At 48.4% G+C, this 15,937-nt stretch overlaps 1 protein-coding gene across 5 annotated transcripts in view; it reads right to left on the bottom strand.

Annotated features, from left to right (window-relative positions):
* LOC106597860 (protein tyrosine phosphatase type IVA 3) overlaps nt 1–15,937 on the bottom strand; it is a 65,845-nt gene that overhangs the window by 4,779 nt on the left and 45,129 nt on the right. For 4 of the 5 annotated variants that reach the window (XM_082959402.1, XM_082959406.1, XM_082959400.1 and 1 more), the window contains exons 4-5: nt 7,009–7,139; nt 1,074–1,148 (exon numbers count right to left, since the gene is read on the bottom strand). In XM_082959402.1, coding sequence (XP_082815528.1) covers nt 1,074–1,148; nt 7,009–7,139 — 206 coding nt within the window. The remainder of the gene's footprint in view (nt 1–1,073; nt 1,149–7,008; nt 7,140–15,937) is intronic. The other variant, XM_082959407.1, reaches the window with a different exon arrangement.

Raw genomic sequence — 15,937 nt, 5'->3', positions numbered from 1 at the left:
TTCATACTGCCTGATGAACCTGGAGGTGAGGTGTTCATACTGCCTGATGAACTGAACTGAATCTGGAGGTGAGGTGTTCATACTGCCTGATGAACCGAACTGAATCTGGAGGTGAGGTGTTCATACTGCCTGATGAACTGAACTGAATCTGGAGGTGAGGTGTTCATACTGCCTGATGAACTGAACTGAATCTGGAGGTGAGGTGTTCATACTGCCTGATGAACTGAACTGAATCTGGAGGTGAGGTGTACATACTGCCTGATGAACTGAACTGAATCTGGAGGTGAGGTGTTCATACTGCCTGATGAACTGAACTGAATCTGGAGGTGAGGTGTTCATACTGCCTGATGAACTGAACTGAATCTGGAGGTGAGGTGTTCATACTGCCTGATGAACTGAACTGAATCTGGAGGTGAGGTGTTCATACTGCCTGATGAACTGAACTGAATCTGGAGGTGAGGTGTTCATACTGCCTGATGAACTGAACTGAATCTGGAGGTGAGGTGTTCATACTGCCTGATGAACTGAACTGAATCTGGAGGTGAGGTGTTCATACTGCCTGATGAACTGAACTGAATCTGGAGGTGAGGTGTTCATACTGCCTGATGAACTGAACTGAATCTGGAGGTGAGGTGTTCATACTGCCTGATGAACTGAACTGAATCTGGAGGGGAGGTGTTCATACTGCCTGATGAACTGAACTGAATCTGGAGGTGAGGTGTTCATACTGCCTGATGAACTGAACTGAATCTGGAGGTGAGGTGTTCATACTGCCTGATGAACTGAACTGAATGTGAGGTGTACATACTGCCTGATGAACTGAACTGAATGTGAGGTGTACATACTGCCTGATGAACTGAACTGAATGTGAGGTGTACATACTGCCTGATGAACTGAACTGAATGTGAGGTGTACATACTGCCTGATGAACTGAACTGAATGTGAGGTGTACATACTGCCTGATGAACTGAACTGAATGTGAGGTGTACATACTGCCTGATGAACTGAACTGAATGTGAGGTGTACATACTGCCTGATGAACTGAACTGAATCTGGAGGTGAGGTGTACATACTGCCTGATGAACTGAACTGCCTCCTCATACTTCATCCCGCCCTCGATCAGAGCCAGAGCCACCAGCACAGGAGCCCTGGAGGGAGAAACACAAAGAAACAGCCTTTATGTGCTGCTGCTAATACTGGGACTTAAAGACACAGTCACACTGCTACTAATACTGGGACTTAAAGACACAGTCACACTGCTACTAATACTGAGACTTAAAGACACAGTCACACTGCTACTAATACTGAGACTTAAAGACACAGTCACACTGCTACTAATACTGGGACTTAAAGACACAGTCACACTGCTACTAATACTGGGACTTAAAGACACAGTCACGCTGCTACTAATACTGGGACTTAAAGACACAGTCACACTGCTACTAATACTGGGACTTAAAGACACAGTCACGCTGCTACTAATACTGAGACTTAAAGACACAGTCACGCTGCTACTAATACTGGGACTTAAAGACACAGTCACACTGCTACTAATACTGGGACTTAAAGACACAGTCACACTGCTACTAATACTGGGACTTAAAGACACAGTCACGCTGCTACTAATACTGAGACTTAAAGACACAGTCACGCTGCTACTAATACTGGGACTTAAAGACACAGTCACACTGCTACTAATACTGGGACTTAAAGACACAGTCACACTGCTACTAATACTGGGACTTAAAGACACAGTCACGCTGCTACTAATACTGGGACTTAAAGACACAGTCACACTGCTACTAATACTGGGACTTAAAGACACAGTCACACTGCTACTAATACTGAGACTTAAAGACACAGTCACACTGCTACTAATACTGGGACTTAAAGACACAGTCACACTGCTACAAATACTGAGACTTAAAGACACAGTCACACTGCTACTAATACTGGGACTTAAAGACACAGTCACACTGCTACTAATACTGGGACTTAAAGACACAGTCACGCTGCTACTAATACTGGGACTTAAAGACACAGTCAGAACCTTATAGGTCCTGGTCAAAAGTATTGCACTTAATATGGAATATGGTGCGATTTGGGATGTTGCCATAGAAACTGCATTCACAGAGTAATACTGGGAATTAAAGACATCCATGTGTGTCCTTCCTGTTATGCCCCCAGCAACTTCTCTCTCTCCATGTTGTCACAACACAGCCAGTTCCCAGGGAATGGAGTTCATTCTGGTTTGGACTATTCTGGTTTGGACAAAGGAAAGCCCTGCTGCGGGTTGAGAGCTGGAACTAGTTGTGCTGTATTTGGCCACTAATATTTACAGGTAACAAATCATTAGAAAACGCTGTAGCCCACTTTCCATTTTTCTAGCCTTATATGGGTCGTTGCTGTGGTTACGGTAAGTCAGCGTGGAAATAGAGAGCTGAAGAGCATAACACCACTAACACAAACACTGGACTTCTAGGAATCACTGAAACAGATGAGCTGCCTGCCTGGACATGAGACATTGAAATATATTCATCTATCTAACTGTACCCTGTCAAGCCATTTCAGCCCCCAGAACACTTTGATGTTCCAGAGGGTTCCAGCTGAAAGCCAAAGACTCCCCAGCTGATTAACAGGACAACAAACAGTTCAGAGTAAAGTAAACATTGGCGCCCTGTCAAAAACCACAGACGAGTCCCAGAGGAGGTCTCCAGTACGTCAGAGATAGACGGTGCTTCATCAACCCAGGGAGGGGAGGCTGGGGGGCTCCTTCAGCTTACCCAGGGAGAGGAGAGGAAGATGGGAGTCTGGGGAGGTCAGGGGGCTCCTTCAGCTTACCCAGGAGAGGAGAGGAAGATGGGAGTCTGGGGAGGTCAGGGGGCTCCTTCAGCTTACCCAGGAGAGGAGAGGAAGATGGGAGTCTGGGGAGGTCAGGGGGCTCCTTCAGCTTACCCAGGGAGAGGAGAGGAAGATGGGAGTCTGGGGTGGTCAGGGGGGCTCCTTCAGCTTACCCAGGGAGGGGAGAGGAAGATGGGAGTCTGGGGAGGTCAGGGGGGCTCCTTCAGCTTACCCAGGGAGAGGAGAGGAAGATGGGAGTCTGGGGAGGTCAGGGGGCTCCTTCAGCTTACCCAGGGAGGGGAGAGGAAGATGGGAGTCTGGGGAGGTCAGGGGGGCTCCTTCAGCTTACCCAGGAGGGGAGAGGAAGATGGGAGTCTGGGGAGGTCAGGGGGGCTCCTTCAGCTTACCCAGGAGGGGAGAGGAAGATGGGAGTCTGGGGTGGTCAGGGGGCTCCTTCAGCTTACCCAGGAGGGGAGAGGAAGATGGGAGTCTGGGGAGGTCAGGGGGGCTCCTTCAGCTTACCCAGGGAGGGGAGAGGAAGATGGGAGTCTGGGGAGGTCAGGGGGGCTCCTTCAGCTTACCCAGGGAGAGGAGAGGAAGATGGGAGTCTGGGGAGGTCAGGGGGGCTCCTTCAGCTTACCCAGGGAGAGGAGAGGAAGATGGGAGTCTGGGGAGGTCAGGGGGGCTCCTTCAGCTTACCCAGGGAGAGGAGAGGAAGATGGGAGTCTGGGGAGGTCAGGGGGCTCCTTCAGCTTACCCAGGAGGGGAGAGGAAGATGGGAGTCTGGGGAGGTCAGGGGGGCTCCTTCAGCTTACCCAGGAGGGGAGAGGAAGATGGGAGTCTGGGGAGGTCAGGGGGCTCCTTCAGCTTACCCAGGGAGAGGAGAGGAAGATGGGAGTCTGGGGAGGTCAGGGGGGCTCCTTCAGCTTACCCAGGAGGGGAGAGGAAGATGGGAGTCTGGGGAGGTCAGGGGGCTCCTTCAGCTTACCCAGGAGGGGAGAGGAAGATGGGAGTCTGGGGAGGTCAGGGGGCTCCTTCAGCTTACCCAGGAGGGGAGAGGAAGATGGGAGTCTGGGGTGGTCAGGGGGCTCCTTCAGCTTACCCAGGGAGGGGAGAGGAAGATGGGAGTCTGGGGAGGTCAGGGGGGCTCCTTCAGCTTACCCAGGAGGGCAGAGGAAGATGGGAGTCTGGGGAGGTCAGGGGGCTCCTTCAGCTTACCCAGGAGGGGAGAGGAAGATGGGAGTCTGGGGAGGTCAGGGGGGCTCCTTCAGCTTACCCAGGAGGGGAGAGGAAGATGGGAGTCTGGGGAGGTCAGGGGGCTCCTTCAGCTTACCCAGGAGGGGAGAGGAAGATGGGAGTCTGGGGAGGTCAGGGGGCTCCTTCAGCTTACCCAGGAGGGGAGAGGAAGATGGGAGTCTGGGGTGGTCAGGGGGCTCCTTCAGCTTACCCAGGGAGGGGAGAGGAAGATGGGAGTCTGGGGAGGTCAGGGGGGCTCCTTCAGCTTACCCAGGAGGGCAGAGGAAGATGGGAGTCTGGGGAGGTCAGGGGGCTCCTTCAGCTTACCCAGGGAGAGGAGAGGAAGATGGGAGTCTGGGGAGGTCAGGGGGGCTCCTTCAGCTTACCCAGGAGGGGAGAGGAAGATGGGAGTCTGGGGAGGTCAGGGGGCTCCTTCAGCTTACCCAGGGAGGGGAGAGGAAGATGGGAGTCTGGGGAGGTCAGGGGGCTCCTTCAGCTTACCCAGGAGGGGAGAGGAAGATGGGAGTCTGGGGTGGTCAGGGGGCTCCTTCAGCTTACCCAGGGAGAGGAGAGGAAGATGGGAGTCTGGGGAGGTCAGGGGGCTCCTTCAGCTTACCCAGGAGGGGAGAGGAAGATGGGAGTCTGGGGTGGTCAGGGGGCTCCTTCAGCTTACCCAGGGAGGGGAGAGGAAGATGGGAGTCTGGGGAGGTCAGGGGGGCTCCTTCAGCTTACCCAGGAGGGCAGAGGAAGATGGGAGTCTGGGGAGGTCAGGGGGGCTCCTTCAGCTTACCCAGGAGGGGAGAGGAAGATGGGAGTCTGGGGTGGGCAGGGGGGCTCCTTCAGCTTACCCAGGAGGGGAGAGGAAGATGGGAGTCTGGGGAGGTCAGGGGGGCTCCTTCAGCTTACCCAGGAGGGGAGAGGAAGATGGGAGTCTGGGGTGGGCAGGGGGGCTCCTTCAGCTTACCCAGGGAGGGGAGGGGAAGATGGGAGTCTGGGGTGGTCAGGGGGGCTCCTTCAGCTTACCCAGGAGGGGAGAGGAAGATGGGAGTCTGGGGTGGGCAGGGGGGCTCCTTCAGCTTACCCAGGGAGGGGAGGGGAAGATGGGAGTCTGGGGTGGTCAGGGGGGCTCCTTCAGCTTACCCAGGAGGGGAGAGGAAGATGGGAGTCTGGGGAGGTCAGGGGGCTCCTTCAGCTTACCCAGGAGGGGAGAGGAAGATGGGAGTCTGGGGTGGGCAGGGGGGCTCCTTCAGCTTACCCAGGGAGGGGAAGGGAAGATGGGAGTCTGGGGTGGTCAGGGGGGCTCCTTCAGCTTACCCAGAGAGGGGAGGGGAAGATGGGAGTCTGGGGTGGTCAGGGGGGCTCCTTCAGCTTACCCAAGGAGGGGAGAGGAAGATGGGAGTCTGGGGAGGTCAGGGGGCTGGGGGCTCCTTCAGCTTACCCAGGACGGGAGGGGAAGAGGTGCTCCTTCAGCTTCCTACCAATGAGCTCAACCATTATTAGTACCAAAGGCCTGGTTTAACCTGGTTTAACGGCTCCCTATTGACCACAGTGCACTACTTTTGACCAGAGCCCTATGTATAGAATAGGGTGCCATTTGAGACGTATCCTAAACTTTCTCCTCTACTAGCTAGCTAATACTCCATCAGTACAGATGTGAGTCATTGTCTCTCCTCTGCCATAGAGGACACCTGAAGGAACACCAGACAGGACAGAGCTAAAATGAGCCTGGTAACCAGATCAGTTTGTGCTTCTATTTTGTCAACTCCTCTGTTATGATGGTTGGCATGGCAACCATAAGAACTAATGTATGGCATGGCCAACCATAAGAACTAAAGTATGGCATGGCCAACCATAAGAACTAATGTATGTCATGGCCAACCATAAGAACTAAAGTATGGCATGGCCAACCATAAGAACTAATGTATGTCATGGCCAACCATAAGAACTAATGTATGGCATGGCCAACCATAAGAACTAATGTATGTCATGGCCAACCATAAGAACTAATGTATGGCATGGCCAACCATAAGAACTAAAGTATGTCATGGCCAACCATAAGAACTAATGTATGTCATGGCCAACCATAAGAACTAATGTATGTCATGGCCAACCATAAGAACTAATGTATGGCATGGCCAACCATACGAACTAATGTATGGCATGGCCAACCATAAGAACTAATGTATGGCATGGCCAACCATAAGAACTAATGTATGGCATGGCCAACCATAAGAACTAATGTATGGCATGGCCAACCATAAGAACTAATGTATGTCATGGCCAACCATAAGAACTAATGTATGTCATGGCCAACCATAATAACTAATGTATGGCATGGCCAACCATAAGAACTAATGTATGGCATGCCCAACCATAAGAACTAATGTATGGCATGCCAACCATAAGAACTAATGTATGGCATGGCCAATGGGAGTCCAGAGGCTCAACTACAGAACATACAGTACAGGTCTGGGCATGGCCAACCAGAATACAGCTAACTGACATTTCACAAGACAACTGGCTACGTCCCAAATGGCACCCTATTCCCTACATAGTTCACTACTTTTGACCAGAGCCCTATGGCCAATGTCACCCTATTCCCTATATAGTGCACTACTTTTGACCAGAGTACTGGTGAGCTGACTAGTAGAGATTCAATCTGAGAGGATACATTTAGAGACACAATAGAAATAAATGCTGCTTCAACGTTTTTCAGACGTCAACCTCTGTGCTTTGATAATAAATGGTGGATTAATTGTGAAGGAGTGTCCCTTGGCTAACAGTTGACTTTGGCTTGGGTCTGCCTGCATGCAGAGAGAGGGCCCTGGTCAGGCTGTAGGAGAAGGGGAGAGACTGGTGGCTGCTGGGACAGTGGCCATCACAGTGGGGGGATGACACTGCAGCCTTGTGAGCTTGGTTCAACTGTCTTACCGTCCCAGCCCGGCAACACAGTGCACCGCCACGCAGCAGCCAGGGTCCTCACGGAACTTAGTCTTCAGCAGGTTCAGCCAATCATCTACGATCTTAGTGGGAGGAGGGGCACCGTCATCAAAGGCCCAGTCCTGGAAAATATACAAATACATTCACATTACAAAACAATGTAATTGTCCACACAATGTGGGAACTGGTCTTCGGCATCACACATCATAAACAGTACAGTTCTGTCTCTCTGACAGAAACAGCTGATTAGCATTGGCACTCTGAGGGAGTCCATTGTTACGAGAGACAAAGCAGCTCTACACTGCACTCCTGCCTACTTCAAACTGAGGAACCAGACAAAGCAGAATCCCCTACTGAGGGTGAATGTCTTAAGAGTTTGTGAACCGCTGCATGTCTGAAACAACTGGTTCCAAGCCGCTGCACACTGTGAAATGAGACATCAGTACCCCCACACAACAGGGAGAAACACAGAGTACCAACCTCAGTCATCCAAGCATGACTCGCAACATGAACCAACTGTCACCACAGACAACACACACAGACAACACACACAGACAACACACTGTCCTGTGTCCTTCCTACACTATTCACTGTTTCCTGCCATCTCAACAAGCACCTCCCATCCAAACAGTGGGAACATTCAGTCAGCGACTGGTGGTTTCTGAGGGCCTAGATTCGTCTCAAATGGTACCCTATTCCCTATATAGTGCACTACCATAGGGCTCTGGTCAAAAGTAGTGCACAATTTATTTTTATTTCACCTTTATTTAACCAGGTAGGCAAGTTGAGAACAAGTTCTCATTTACAATTGCGACCTGGCCAAGATAAAGCAAAGCAGTTTGACACATACAACAACACAGAGTTACACATGGAGTAAAACAAACATACAGTCAATAATACAGTAGAAAATAAGTCTATATACAATGTGAGCAAATGAGGTGAGATAAGGGAGGTAAAGGCAAAAAAGGCCATGGTGGCAAAGTAAATACAACATAGCAAGTAAAACACTGGAATGGTAGATTTGTAGTGGAAGAAAGTGCAAAGTAGAAATAGAAATAATGGGGTGCAAAGGAGCAAAATAAATAAATACAGTATGGGAAGAGGTAGCTGTTTGGGCTAAATTATAGATGGGCTATGTACAGGTGCAGTGATCTGGGAGCTGCTCTGACAGCTGGTACTTAAAGCTAGTGAGGGAGATAAGTGTTTCCAGTTTCAGAGATTTTTGTAGTTCGTTCCAGTCATTGGCAGCAGAGAACTGGAAGGAGAGACGGCCAAAGGAGGAATTGGCTTTTGGGGTGACCAGAGAGATATACCTGCTGGAGTGCGTGCTACAGGTGGGTGCTGCTATGGTGACCAATGAGCTGAGATAAGGGGGGACTTCACCTAGCAGGGTCTTGTAGATGACCTGGAGCCAGTGGGTTTGGCGACGAGTATGAAGCGAGGGCCAGCCAACGAGAGCGTACAGGTCGCAGTGGTGGGTAGTATATGGGGGCTTTGGTGACAAAACGGATAGCACTGTGATAGACTGCATCCAATTTATTGAGTAGGGTATTGGAGGCTATTTTGTAAATGACATCGCCGAAGTCGAGGATCGGTAGGATGGTCAGTTTTACGAGGGTATGTTTGGCAGCATGAGTGAAGGATGCTTTGTTGCAAAATAGGAAGCCAATTCTAGATTTAACTTTGGATTGGAGATGTTTGATGTGAGTCTGGAAGGAGAGCTTACAGTCTAACCAGACACCAAGGTATTTGTAGTTGTCCACATATTCTAAGTCAGAACCGTCCAGAGTAGTGATGCTGGACGGGCGGGCAGGTGCGGGCAGCGATCGGTTGAAGAGCATGCATTTAGTTTTACTTGTATTAAGAGCAGTTGGAGGCCACGGAAGGAGAGTTGTATGGCATTGAAGCTCGTCTGGAGGGTTGTTAACACAGTGTCCAAAGAAGGGCCAGAAGTATACAGAATGGTGTCGTCTGCGTAGAGGTGGATCAAAGACTCACCAGCAGCAAGAGCGACATCCTTGATGTATAGAGAGAAAAGAGTAGGCCCAAGAATTGAACCCTGTGGCACCCCCATAGAGACTGCCAGAGGTCCGGACAACAGGCCCTCCGATTTGACACATTGAACTCTATCAGAGAAGTAGTTGGTGAACCAGGCGAGGCAATCATTTGAGAAACCAAGGCTATTGAGTCTGCCGATGAGGATGTGGTGATTGACAGAGTCGAAAGCCTTGGCCAGGTCAATGAATACGGCAGCACAGTATTGTTTCTTATCGATGGCTGTTACGATAACGTTTAGGACCTTGAGCGTGGCTGAGGTGCACCCATGACCAGCTCTGAAACGGTGGGATTCGAAATGGTCGGTAATTTGTTTGTTGACTTGGCTTTCGAAGACCTTAGAAAGGCAGGGTAGGATAGATATAGGTCTGTAGCAGTTTGGGTCAAGAGTGTCCCCTCCTTTGAAGAGGGGGATGACAGCAGCTGCTTTCCAATCTTTTGGAATCTCAGACGACACGAAAGAGAGGTTGAACAGGCTAGTAATAGGGGTTGCAACAATTTCAGCAGATAATTTTAGAAAGAGAGGGTCCAGATTGTCTAGCCTGGCTGATTTGTAGGGGTCCAGATTTTGCAGCTCTTTCAGAACATCAACTCACTGGATTTTGGAGAAGGAGAAATGGGGAAGGCTTGGGCGAGTAGCTGTGGGGGGTGCAGTGCTGTTGACCGCGGTAGGGGTAGCCAGGTGGAAAGCATGGCCAGCCATAGAAAAATGCTTATTGAAATTCTCAATTATAGTGGATTTATCGGAGGTGACAGAGTTTTCTATCCTCAGTGCAGTGGGCAGCTGGGAGGAGGTGTTCTTATTCTCCATGGACTTTACAGTGTTCCAGAACTTTTTTGAGTTTGTGTTGCAGGAAGCAAATTTCTGCTTGAAAAAGCTAGCCTTGGCTTTTCTAACTGCCTGTGTATATTGGTTTCTAACTTCCCTGAAAAGTTGCATATCACGGGGGCTGTTCGATGCCAATGCAGAACGCCACAGGATGTTTTTGTGTTGGTTAAGGGCAGTCTGGTCTGGAGAGAACCAAGGGCTATATCTGTTCCTGGTTCTACATTTCTTGAATGGGGCATGCTTATTTAAGATGGTGAGGAAGGCATATATATTTTTTTATAACCAGGCATCCTCTACTGACGGGATGAGGTCAATATCCTTCCAAGATACCCGGGCCAGGTCGATTAGAAAGGCTTGCTCGCTGAAATTTTTCAGGGAGCGTTTGACAGTGATGAGTGGAGGTCGTTTGACTGCTGACCCATTACGGATGCAGGCAATGAGGCAGTGATCGCTGAGATCTTGGTTGAAAACAGCAGAGGTGTATTTAGAGGGCAAGTTGGTTAGGATGATATCTATGAGGGTGCCCGTGTTTACGGCTTTGAGGTGGTACCTGGTAGGTTCATTGATAATTTGTGTGAGATTGAGGGCATCAAGCTTAGATTGTAGGATGGCTGGGGTGTTAAGCATGTCCCAGTTTAGGTCACCTAGCAGCACGAGCTCTGAAGATAGATGGAGGGCAATCAGTTCACATATGGTGTCCAGAGCACAGCTGGGGGCAGAGGGTGGTGTATCGCAGGCGGCAACGGTGAGAGACGGATTTTTAAAAGTAAAAGTTAAAATTGTTTGGGTACAGACCTGGATAGCAGGACAGAACTCTGCAGGCTATCTCTGCAGTAGATTGCAACACCGCCCCCTTTGGCCGTTCTATCTTGTCTGAAAATGTTGTAGTTAGGAATGAAGATTTCAGAGTTTTTGGTGGACTTCCTAAGCCAGGATTCAGACACGGCTAGGACATCCGGGTTGGTAGTGTGCTAAAGCAGTGAATAAAACAAACTTAGGGAGAAGGCTTCTAATGTTAACATGCATGAAACCAAGGCTATTACGGTTACAGAAGTCATCAAAAGAGAGCGCCTGGGGAATAGGAGTGGAGCTAGGCACTGCAGGGCCTGGATTCACCTCTACATCACCAGAGGAACAGAGGAGGAGTAGGATAAGGGTACGGCTAAAAGCTATGAGAATTGGTCGTCTATGACGTCCGGAATAGAGAGTAAAAGGAGCGGGTTTCTGGGGGCGATAAAATAGATTCAAGGTATAATGTACAGACAAAGGTATGGTAGGATGTGAATACAGTGGAGGTAGACCTAGGCATTGAGTGATGATGAGAGAGATATTGTCTCTAGAAACATAACTGAAACCAGAAGATGTCATAGCATGTGTGGGTGGTGGAACTGGCAAAATAGTTATAGTGGCCCAAGAAAATTGTCCGATAGACCTATTCAGATAGCAGCCGATAAGACAGCTAACGATTAGCAGGCCGCAGATGGGCGTTCAGGTTACGTCGCGACGGAGGGGCCAGTTGGATAACTCCCTCGGGCAGATAATGTCGGTAGTCCAGTCGTGAAGGCCCGATGGGGCTCCGCATCGGCAGTAAAAGGGTCCGGATAGGTGATTGTAGCCCAGGAGTGGCTGATGGAACTCTTCAGCTGGCTAGCTCCGGAATAATTGATGTTAGCTCCGGGACTGACGTTAGCCAATAGTCACTCGGGTAGCAGCTAGCTAGCTGCAAATGTCCAGAGCCTACGGTAGAAATCCGGGGATATGGAGAGAAAATAGGTCCGGTATGCTCTGGTCTGAGTCGCACTGTACAAAACTGGCGATAGCTTTTCAAGCTAAGGGATAGCTGATGACCGCCAACCGTGGCTAGCTGAACTCCAACGTTAGCCAGTGAACTGGCCAACCTCTGGCTAGCTTCTGTTGTGGATTTCAGATTTGAGGTAAATAATACTTTTTTTATTGGTGAGGCGGGTTGCAGGAGAGTGTTTTGAGGTTGAGTTTTTAGAAAAAAAATATATAAAAAGATATGTGAAGAAAATATGTAAATATATATATACAAGGGACACGACAAGACGAAGGACAAAGACGTCTGACTGCTACGCAATCTTGGATTGATAAGTATGTAGGCAATAGGGTGCCATTTGGGACACATAACATGTTCATCAGCACCCACAGCATCAGGAAAGCCTGCTGTCAACACAGACACACTATAAGGGGTTTGTTTGTAGTTGGTCCAGAACCACAACAGAGAACAGCTGTGTGGTTACCTCTTCTTCACTGAATGAACTGTGGTGAACTGTTTGACTTCAACGTTTAATGGGTTTGGCAAGTGTAAATTAAATCAGTCGGTTGGATACAATGTATTTTTCTGGCCATGTTGGGCTATCATCCTCTAGAATGACAAACATTCTTCCATTGAAGGATTAGATAGTGATGGTAGATTAGCTAAGACATGCATCACCAGGTCAGATATAGACCTAATGCACCATACGGCATCAAGGATGCTCAAACCAGCTGTTTGACTCCTCCATGTGACAGATGAAGGCTTAAAGCAGAAACCATGGGTCACTCACACTAGAGAACCATCAGACACCATCACATCCGGCCGTGATTGGGAGTCCCATAGGGCGGCGGACAATTGGCCCAGCGCCGTCCGGGGTAGGCCGTCATTGTAAATAAGAATTTGTTCTTAATCGAGTTGCCTAGTTAAATAAAGGTTACATGTAAAAAAATAACACACACACACACACACACACACACACACACTCCTTTTATCTTCTAGTGGAGTGGGACTTCCAACAACACAATACCTTCTCCCAGGGACAAACATCTTGTGTGTTTGACGACAATGCGTTACCAAGGCAACAGCTCCCTTCAAAAGCCCTTGGGGGCTCAGCAGAGCCAGTAGATCACAGGCCAGGCTGAGAAGGATGTTATGATGACATCACTATTTCACACTGCCATGAATAGAAGGGTGCAACTGAGACTTTCTCTAAAAAAACAAACAAGAAACTGATCTGAAGGACTGATACTACAGGCTGAACAAGAGGATGTCTTGTCAGTACCAGTCAGCGTTTCCTACTGCTGTTTTCTTCTGATCATCTCCAGTGAGGGAACAACAGGTGTGGTGGGTGTGAACCACCTCTACATGGACACTGCAGGCTGCTTCCCAAACGGGTCATAGGACCCAGAGCCTAGGGTCGGGACCATACCAGTAGCGCAGTACTCATTAGTATCGTGACAAGGAAACAAAACATGAAGCGGATGTAACTTTTTGGGGAAAACAGCCCTAATGAAACATCATTTTGTTGTCATCCAGAGTCACATTTATTTGCTTTTCAAACTACAGCCACAATATATTACATCCAGCAGGTTAAAGGACCAACGAGTTTGGTCTGCTTAGGGTTTAAACTTTTGCCAAGGAAAAAAAATGGCCACAGCCCTACCAGAACCTAGAGGATTCTGGTACAAAGTAACGCAACATATAAGATATTAGGGCGCCATTTTGGACGCACACAGTATCCATTCTACCAGTAACACACAGGCAAATCACACAACAGGATCCATTCTACCAGTAACACACAGGCAAATCCCACAACAGGATCCATTCTACCAGTAACACACAGGCAAATCCCACAACAGGATCCATTCTACCAGTAACACACAGGCAAATCACACAACAGGATCCATTCTACCAGTAACACACAGGCAAAACCCACAACAGGATCCATCCTACCAGTAACACACAGGCAAATCCCACAACAGGATCCATTCTACCAGTAACACAGAGGCAAAACCCACAACAGGATCCATTCTACCAGTAACACACAGGCAAATCACACAACAGGATCCATTCTACCAGTAACACACTGGCAAATCCCACAACAGGATTCATTCTACCAGCAACACACAGGCAAATCACACAACAGGATCCATTCTACCAGTAACACACTGGCAAATCCCACAACAGGATTCATTCTACCAGCAACACACAGGCAAAACCCACAACAGGATCCATTCTACTCTCTGTTCAATGTCCCAGGTATGACACTAATCCTGTACATAGTAAGGCCTGACCCTAACCTCACATGAAATGCCTTGAATTGCTCTGCATCCTGCTATGGATATCTAAAGAAGCTGTGGGCATCAAGATATGTAGAAGTCACCACAACACCGAAGATCCAGAAATGTCCATTTGCATGTCTGTTTTGACGCCACAGAACTCCATAATGGGTGAACCTGTTGTGACAACCTTGAGAGTAAATCTCTCCCTAATAGAATCTTAGACTGCAGAGAGGATGTGGTTAAAAATAACATTTACATCTACTAAGAGGTGAACAGAGCCGCCTGGTATGTCAACAGTAAGCTATTCATGTCGTGAAGCCCATTCCAAGTCGCTCCAACCAACACAGCCCAGAGCTAGAGACAAGAGCTTGGAGGAGGAGGCAGAGTTCTAATTGTGGCCGAAGAACGTCTTGGGCCGTTTCTCAGAACCCCCAGAACAGACCTTGTCACCATGGTATCCTTCTTCCTCTGCAACTTGACTCTCGTACGGCAGGCAGCGAGAGGTTTGGCAGAGTGTAGGGCTCAAATCTGGCACCCTATTCCCTTTATAGTGCAGTGCACTACTTGTGATTAAGGCCCATACAGCTCTGCTCAAAAGTAGTGCACTATACAGGCAATAGGGTGCCATTTTGGGCCACTTCCTGAAATGAGTCCACAGTCCCTTTATATCAGCCAGCTGAACATGGAACAAGCTCCCTCACGACGCCAGGACAGCGGAGTCAATCACCACCTTCCGGAGACACCTGAAACCCCACCTCTTTAAGGAATACCTAGGATAGGATAAAGTAATCCTTCTAACCCCCCCTTAAAAGATTTAGATGCACTATTGTAAAGTGGTTGTTCCACTGGATATCATAAGGTGAATGCACCAATTTGTAAGTCGCTCTGGATAAGAGCGTCTGCTAAATGACTTAAATGTAATGTAAATGTTATCACATGCTACAGAGGATGGTCTATGTTAAGTCAGTCACAAGGTAGATGGACACACCTCTGGTACCACTGTTATTACTGGTTATATATGGCCTCCAAATATACCCCCACCATTACTGATACACTGGTAAGACTAAAGTAACGTGCAAAAGTAGAGAGTGTGGGAGTAACATTTCTCCATATAATGCCAATAAATAACCTCTTTGAGCAATGAAAGCATCACGAGCCATACCAGACAGAACAGACAGTGCAGCACATTACACAGCGTGCTGAATGAGACAGACAACAACATGGTTTTCATCTGGAGTTCAGGGAGATGTGGAGGGGAACAGGGAACTGGGTTTCACCTACCAGCCAGTCTCTCTCAGCTGGTGGTTAATCTTCTGCTCTCTGCTGTGTTCCTATTGAAGAGGAGGCACTGACCCAGTCAGTCAGCAAGTGTACGTCCCAAATGGCACCCTATTCCCTACATAGTGCACTACCTTTGACCAGAGCCGGACTCAGTCAGCCAGGATACAAGGCTCTCTCTCACAGAGAAGAGAGAGGACTCAGTTAGCCAGGATACAAGGCTCTCTCATACAGAGAAGGTAAGAGAGATGACTCAGTCAGCCAGGATTCAAGGCTCTCAATTCAATTTCAATTTAAGGGCTTTATTGGCATGGGAAACATATGTTTACATTGCCAAAGCAAGTGAAATAGATCAACAAAAGTGAAGTAAACAAAAAATGAACATTAAACTCACAAAAGTTCCAAAAGAATAAAGACATTTCAAATGTCATATTATGTATACAGTGTTGTAATGATGTGCAAATAGTTAAATAGTTAAAGGGAAAATAAATAAACATAAATATTAGGTTGTGTTTACAATGGTTTATGTTCTATACTTTTGCCCTTTTCTTGTGGCAACAGGTCACACATCTTGCTGCTGTGAGGCACACTGTGGTATTTCACCCAGTAGATATGGGAGTTTATCAAAATTGGATTTGTTTTCGAATTCTTTGTGGGTCTGTGTAATCTGAGGGAAATATGTTTCTCTAATATGGTCAT

Source organism: Salmo salar, chromosome 02 (genome assembly GCF_965601325.2).
Source record: "Salmo salar chromosome 02, fSalSal1, whole genome shotgun sequence".
NCBI lineage: Eukaryota > Metazoa > Chordata > Actinopteri > Salmoniformes > Salmonidae > Salmo > Salmo salar.
The sequence above is the reverse complement of the archived record's forward strand: the minus strand, read 5'-3'. Positions and strand labels throughout refer to the sequence as shown.